This window comes from Rutidosis leptorrhynchoides, chromosome 11 (assembly GCF_046630445.1).
Source record: "Rutidosis leptorrhynchoides isolate AG116_Rl617_1_P2 chromosome 11, CSIRO_AGI_Rlap_v1, whole genome shotgun sequence".
NCBI lineage: Eukaryota > Viridiplantae > Streptophyta > Magnoliopsida > Asterales > Asteraceae > Rutidosis > Rutidosis leptorrhynchoides.
The window spans coordinates 7,876,691-7,883,751 of record NC_092343.1 but is presented as its reverse complement, the minus strand read 5'-3'; the positions used below and the strand labels follow the sequence as shown (position 1 = coordinate 7,883,751).

General features: G+C 30.3%; 2 protein-coding genes across 2 annotated transcripts; one reads left to right on the top strand and one right to left on the bottom strand.

Moving 5' to 3' along the window:
- Positions 1–754: 754 nt before the first annotated feature.
- On the top strand, positions 755–1,793 carry LOC139876339 (sulfite reductase 1 [ferredoxin], chloroplastic-like). Its single transcript, XM_071863648.1, has 2 exons — positions 755–1,057; positions 1,489–1,793. Exons 1-2 carry the CDS (start codon positions 854–856, stop codon positions 1,597–1,599), a joined length of 315 nt encoding a protein of 104 aa, XP_071719749.1. The 5' UTR covers positions 755–853; the 3' UTR covers positions 1,600–1,793.
- A 528-nt stretch (positions 1,794–2,321) lies between these two features.
- LOC139876512 (two-component response regulator ORR3-like) lies at positions 2,322–4,373 on the bottom strand. Its single transcript, XM_071863840.1, has 5 exons — positions 4,153–4,373; positions 3,963–4,072; positions 3,777–3,854; positions 2,895–2,965; positions 2,322–2,771 (listed from the first exon to the last, which is right to left on the bottom strand). Exons 1-5 carry the CDS (start codon positions 4,253–4,255, stop codon positions 2,462–2,464), a joined length of 672 nt encoding a protein of 223 aa, XP_071719941.1. The 5' UTR covers positions 4,256–4,373; the 3' UTR covers positions 2,322–2,461.
- Positions 4,374–7,061: the final 2,688 nt, after the last annotated feature.

Here is a 7,061-nt window from a genome sequence, read left to right as displayed (position 1 = left end):
TGTGTAAAAACCTAATTAAAACTGTATTATTTTGTGAAAAGATTAAACAACTCGCACTTTATTTTTCAAATTACTGTATGACTTTAAAATGATACTCCATAAAAGTGAAGTAGAAACTATCATTCAAATTTCATATTCAGATCAAATTTGAAATAGCCACAATTTCCTTGCCTATACTATACAAACATTCTCAACTTTCTTCTCTTTATATGATTCATCTAATAAAATAATTAACACAAATACAACCAGTGACCATTAATGTTCATATTTGGAGGGTGATTTTAGGGCCAAATCTTATATGACATAACGGGCCTCAAGCCCAACTATTAGTTCGTACAATACTTACACATGTATATTTTTCATAGGACAAAATTTCATTCCTCGTCCCTGAACTTTACATCGACTTTGACTCCCTGTCCTTTTTCTTTTTTTTGTGCATTCCTCGTCCCCAAACTATTAAAAGCGTACATCCCTCGTCCCCCCGTCTACTTTCTGTCAATTTTTCCGTTAACACCTATCACGTGCAGATCATGTGAGGGTATAAAGGTCATTAAACTACATGGACGAGGAGCGTAATTATGTCTTCTTCTTCAACATTCAATTTTGTCCCCAAATCATACACCCTAATAAAATCAAATTCATTTCTTTTCTTCAATAAAACTTAAATCTAACACAAAAAAAAAATTATCAAATAGAAACACAAATTCATTCAAGAAACCATGCAATCCTTATAAATGTTTTATGAAATAGACCCCAGTCGCCTTTGTTTACCAACCTCATACATATATTCTCTCTGTTTTCTTATAAACCCTAGCTTTAGTTTTTTGATTTTTCACAAATTATTCAATTTACGATGACTGCAGCGGCGGCGTCATCGATCGGAGCTGCAAACATCGCTCTGGCGAAAGAGGAGCTTCAATTAAAAAGTAGTTTTATTAATAATGGTGGATTGAAAAAGAACTGTTACTCTGTTACTGGTTATTCGCTTTTGTTGGATAAACAAAGCCGCCGCCTTCATACTCCCTTCTCATCTTCCTCAATCAGAGCTGTATCTACGGTACTTTTCCAGATTAAATTAATAAATTCGTATCCAAATATTTATGTAACACAAGGTCTCTCTATTTTAATCAACCTTTTTTTTTTTCGTATTTATATTTCTAATTTATTGTTTCATTACAGATAATGAGAAGAAATGTGTTCAAATGTGCCACATGCACTTTTCATATATGTAGATGTAATAGATGCGTTTAGTTACATAACAACTTCTATCTGATTCTAGTTATATTATTCTGATTGAATAGTGTTTGAAGTTTAAAGGACACGTCATCCATGGTGTTTGTGCTCATTTCCAGAATAGAAATGTAGAAAGCTGCAAAAAATAAATAAAAAAACAATCAGTTTTTTTGGAAAGATCATTTGGAAACAGGATAAGTTCCTTGCAAGTAAATCGACATTTACTTGCTAAATTACATGCTTTATAGTTTGCAGCCAGTGAAACCAGAAACTGCTGTTGAGACTAAGCGAAGTAAGGTTGAGATATTCAAGGAACAAAGCAACTACATACGATACCCTCTTAATGAACCATGGTTTCTGGAATGAATTTGTGTTTCTATTTGATAATTTTTTGTGTGTTAGATTTAAGTTTTATTGAAGAAGAGGAATGAATTTGATTTTAGTAGGGTGTATGATTTGGGGACAAAATTGAATATTGAAGAAGAAGATATAATTACGCTCCTCGTCCCTGTAGTTTAATGACCTTTTTACCCTCACATGATCTGCACGTGATAGGTGTTAACGGAAAAATAGACAGAAAGTAGACGGGGGGACGAGGGATGTACGCTTTTAATAGTTTGGGGACGAGGAATGCACAAAAAAAAGAAAAAGGACAGGGAGTCAAAGTCGATGTAAAGTTCAGGGACGAGGAATGAAATTTTGTCTTTTCATAGTCATGCAAAAGTTACAAAATGACACTTTGTCATATATAATAAATAATAATGAATGGGCAAATTGATTACTTTAATACTATAATTCATAGTGTGAAAAAAGATTCTTAGGTTAACATTTCATCTAGTTGAAGAACGAAGATTAAAAATCAAAGCCATGTAAAAGTCAAACTAAAAAAGTGAAAAACCCCAAGGGGGTTGACCTCCAACATCCCATTGTCTCCATGAACATGTCTTCATAATTAGCTCCCAGCCTGGATTGATGCATTACCAACAAATATTTTCATGGAAGTAGAATGGAAATATAAAAATGTTGACTTTGACTAAATAAAGTTGACCTTAATTGATGTTACAGACTCTATATGCTTTTAAACTATGTATAAACGTTAACATGGTATATCTCAGTGCTCTTTACATTGAAAGAAAAAAAAAAATGTGGGTCTTGTAAATCAAACATCAAAATTGTGAGAAGGGAAAAAAAGTCAAAATTGGAAGATAAAAAAAAGACTATTTGGCAATTAGTCAAATCTACAGTATGGCCACCATTGAATTTGAGCTTTGTTTTGTATTGTAAGAGTTTCTTCTTCTATGGACTTTCTTTTATTCCCATTTGATTGTTGTTGTGATTCAACTTCAGAGGCTTCCAATACGTTATGTTCTTCGTGTTCTTTGTTCTGTTCTTTGCGTTCTTCGTTATTATACTCTTGTTGGTTTAATTCTTGAACGGTTTCTTTGACTTTTGTTCTCATCATATGTGGTTTTAATTTATCTACATCTGAAATTTTGACTGGTTTCAAGAAAAATTCTTCTGCTCCTTCTTCTAAGCATCTGTGATAAAGCCAAAATGATAGTTAGTCCACAAGTATTAATCATGTGTTGAAAATGTGATTAATTAACAGATAGATATAAATACTTTGTATGATTTAAATGTGATTAAACTTAAGTGTTTACCTACTAATCCTTGAAGGAACATTCTCTGATGACATAATGACGACTGGTATGTCTTTAAAAGACGATGATTTCTGTAAGATATGTAAGTATAACATAAGATTAAACCATGAAAACAAATGATTATGTAAAACATGATTTGAGTAACTTGTGTAACTGATTTAAGTCGACAATTAGACCGAAGAGGTTTCAGGTTGCCAACTTTTAGCGATTATTCAATTAGAGCTTGATCATTGACCCATATGGACCTATCTAAACGTTTTTACTCTAGAACTTATATGGATGCATGCATGTTACTAGGTTTAAGATTTTGATTGAGCCGAATCAAGTGGTGTTCGTAATAATAATGTAATCATCTGAGGATATATTGAGGTTTCAACTAAAAATTATGGTACAAGATATTAAGATATTAGTTAGTCATATTTCACGAGATGCGTGAGCCACACATCAGTCACATATATGAAACGCACTAAAAACTACATAAACTGACTAACCAGATAATTTCATATTTTTAACTAAAAACAATGGTATAAGATTTTAATTAGGTACTATTTCAAGTTTATAAATGACTCATGCTTTTTTTTTTTTTTTTTTTCTTTCAATTTGATGTTGGATAAGTTGTTATTGATCTACATGATTACATGATGTAGATGCTTATGAACAAATCATGTGTGTACATAATTCTGACTTTTTAGTTGACTTTCACATTTTCAAATAAATTAGAGGATGCTTCTACAAGACTACTTATATAGGTTCTATGTTGAACACATTTTATACGGAGTATATAATTATCCTAAAGTTTTGAGTCATTGAACCAATCAAATTAAACTAAATAAGCTCAAAAGTTGAAACATATAAAAATGGTCAAATTAAATAGAATCATACCTTAACTTTCTTGAGCAAATCATAGCCTGTCATTCCTGGCATACAATAGTCAGTAATTATCAGATTAACTTCCACCTCCTGCCAAACCGTTATAAAAGTTAGTTAAAAAGTCATTTCAGTCACTCAAATTAAATAAACCTAAAATTTAATCAACCATAAAAGTCATTTTCACTTCATGTATAGTACCTGATTAGTATTAACATTCGGAGGAACAGATGTTTGATTTGCTTTCATTTCTTCATCTTCATGTAGTCCCAAAAATTCTAAAGCTTTACTTCCAGAATCAACAGTAGTAACTGCAATTTCATAGACGTATTGATGAGACTCGAACCCACAACTATTTTGAATAAATATATAAAAAAGCTTGTGAAATTACCTTGAAAAGATGAGATTTTGAGCAATCTTTCAATCAATTTTCTATCAATAATGCTATCATCAACCGCAAGAACATGAAACTGTGAATCTGCTACTACACCCATATCAACAATATGAGCAAGTTTTAAGATTTTAATGTAGGTGAATTGAACAAAAGGAACAAGTTTACCAACAACAAAAAAAGATTGAATTTTTTTTATGGGTATTGGCTTTCTTTTTTTTATGTGTATTGGTTTTTTTGATGTGGGAAATGAAAAAAGTTGAAGATTTTATGTGAAAGAAAGAGGCACCAAAATCCACAACTCACAAAGCAGGATCTGACCAGATTTCATCCAAAGATCTTTCCCACCTCTTAATATTTTCTTTTGGATTATAAGGCAAGCAATGCTAGGGGCAAAGTTTGTAAGGGTGCAAATGGAAAATTAAAAAATCAATAAAATCAATAAAAATCAAATAAAGAATACAACCAAAATCTTGGATGTTTTATATTCTATTCAAAAAGATTCTTTAGTAGTTTTGGTTTCATCTTCCCATCCAATGTTATGAGTTTTCTTAAATGACTAAAACATATTTAAATTGTAGTTATAGCTTTTCAACTTATTGTGAAGTCTAAAGATTACCAAAAGAAGCTTAAGTTAAGTTAATATTCATTGTAAATAAGGGCATTTAAATCGCCGATTTAAAGACACGAAACAAAGTTGCATGAAAAGGAAAGAACATGCACAATTGCGTAATGAATAAATCAACTCGATATGCTTAAATTACAATCTAACTTAATTAGATTGTATTGATTGATTTCATTTTGTTACGTGTTGATAATTAAATACATTAGGTTTCTATAAATATACATAACATAATAGCAATTCTATTAAAGTTGTGCAGTGGCGGAACTTGAACCCGACCACAGATGGGGCGGGTTTAAAATTTTATTAAATTTTTCAATGACAGCCGGGGCGAACACTAAAAAAAACCTTAGTTTTTAGTAAATTTTTTATTTTTTTAGTGTAAATTTTTTTAAAAAAAAAACCAGCTGGGGCGGGTGCCCCGCCCCGTCTCCACAATGTTCCGCCCCTGAAGTTGTGATCAGAGGTGGAGACAGGGGGATGCATGTGGATGCTTTGCATCCCCCAACTCTACAAATAAGCGAATTATAGTCTGTTAAAAAATTGTATATTAGTTGTCACTATCCTCAAATAATAAACACATGCATCCCTTAAATATGATTAACATATGTCATAGTTACGATCTATATATGAAAATTTTATGTTAATATTTAATTTTTATGAAATGCATCCTCTATCCGTGAATCCTGGCTTCGCCTCTGGTTGTGATGTTGTCCAGCAGTTGATGGCCTGACTCCTTTAAAGGAAGCTAAGAGTTCGACCCTCATTAACTACATATTAACTCACAATTTCATCCATGCATGCTATGCTATGAAGTAGAGATATAACTTACCAAATACTATACTCATGGTAAATGTGTTGAATGTGAAGTGCAACTTTTTAAAGTAGATACAAAAGAGGAAGTGACTAAAATTGAGCATAGGGATTGAAGTGGTGGGAGCCACAAAAATCCTGAGAAGAGATACAGGTGATGTAAGTTGTTTAATCATGTGCACATACCATATCTTGAGCAGGTGAGATGGGCTGGCCACCCTTTTGATTCTTTTTTACAGATTTGTTTCCTATGTATATCTATATGTATCAATGTATGTGTAAACACCTTTTAAATATTTGTTTAAACATAGAGGTCAAAAAACATCTACATATTTATGTTTTTCACTTTTATAATTACAATTAAGATAAGATAATATATAAGATATAAGAAGGCACAACTTATCATACACTATACATAACTTTTAAATAATTTAGGGTGTGTTTAATAAAACTGAATAATTTAGTGTTGAATGATTCAGAATCTGAATGATTCAGAGCCTCTGAATAAAGTTTATTCTGAATAAAAATAAACTGTTTGATAATCATTTTAAATAAACAATATGAATTGAGTAAAATTACATAATAACGTGTTACATGAATAAAAATACAGTATACTTATTGGTTAAACGTTCTAAATTTGATTTGTTAATGATATTACAGAAAAATTGAAGTGTTTAATGGCTAAAATGGATCAACGATGCAGATTGATAAAAGAGAATTATTAAACCCTAAATAGCTAAAAATCTGAATGGAACACTTTAAGTAAACACTTTAGAGATTATGTAAAATTATTATATTAATTTTTTATTATTTATATGGATAAATAAAATATATATAACTAGTGCAGAGACCCGTGAATTCACGGGTTTTTAAAGAATTTTTTTTTTAATAATACATTATATAATCAACTTCTACGAAATAGAAAACAACAATATTTAACCGAATACTCGAAAGAACGACAATCAAACAGCAATTCATAAGTATAGTCTTACATTACAAAACGTTTACAATTATGTAAAATTATTATATTAATTTTTTAGATTATGTAAAATTATTATATTAATTTTTTATTATTTATATGGATAAATAAAATATATAATTATGTGATAACTATTGGATATGATTTAAAGAGATTATTAAACAGAAATAAAGGTGTTTAATTTTTTAAATGACGATTTTATTAAAATTAGAAGACTAGCAAAAATAATTTCAAATCTAAATAGTTTTGAACAATTTTTTTAATTCATTTGAGTCCGAGATTACAAACAAATGTGATGAATTTAGATTCATCATTCAAAGTTTAATCAACTAAGAGATGCATGGCTATATATAAATACATTGAGGAAATGGTTTCCTTGGTTCTATTCTCTATTCCCAGTAGTGAAACTACGTGCTCATTTCAATTTCAATTTATTTTCAATAATTATGATATAAAAATCACATGCATTAATAGAGAAGTGGTACTTCAGCTAGT

Coding starts and splice junctions, on each gene's coding strand:
- LOC139876339 (XM_071863648.1), top strand. CDS start 854: ATGACTGCAGCGGCGGCGTCATCGATCGGAGCTGCAAACATCGCTCTG. Junction 1,058..1,488: donor CAATCAGAGCTGTATCTACG/GTACTTTTCCAG, acceptor TATAGTTTGCAG/CCAGTGAAACCAGAAACTGC.
- LOC139876512 (XM_071863840.1), bottom strand. CDS start 4,255: ATGGGTGTAGTAGCAGATTCACAGTTTCATGTTCTTGCGGTTGATGAT. Junction 4,073..4,152: donor CAAAATCTCATCTTTTCAAG/GTAATTTCACAA, acceptor ATGAAATTGCAG/TTACTACTGTTGATTCTGGA. Junction 2,772..2,894: donor GTTCCTTCAAGGATTAGTAG/GTAAACACTTAA, acceptor GCTTTATCACAG/ATGCTTAGAAGAAGGAGCAG.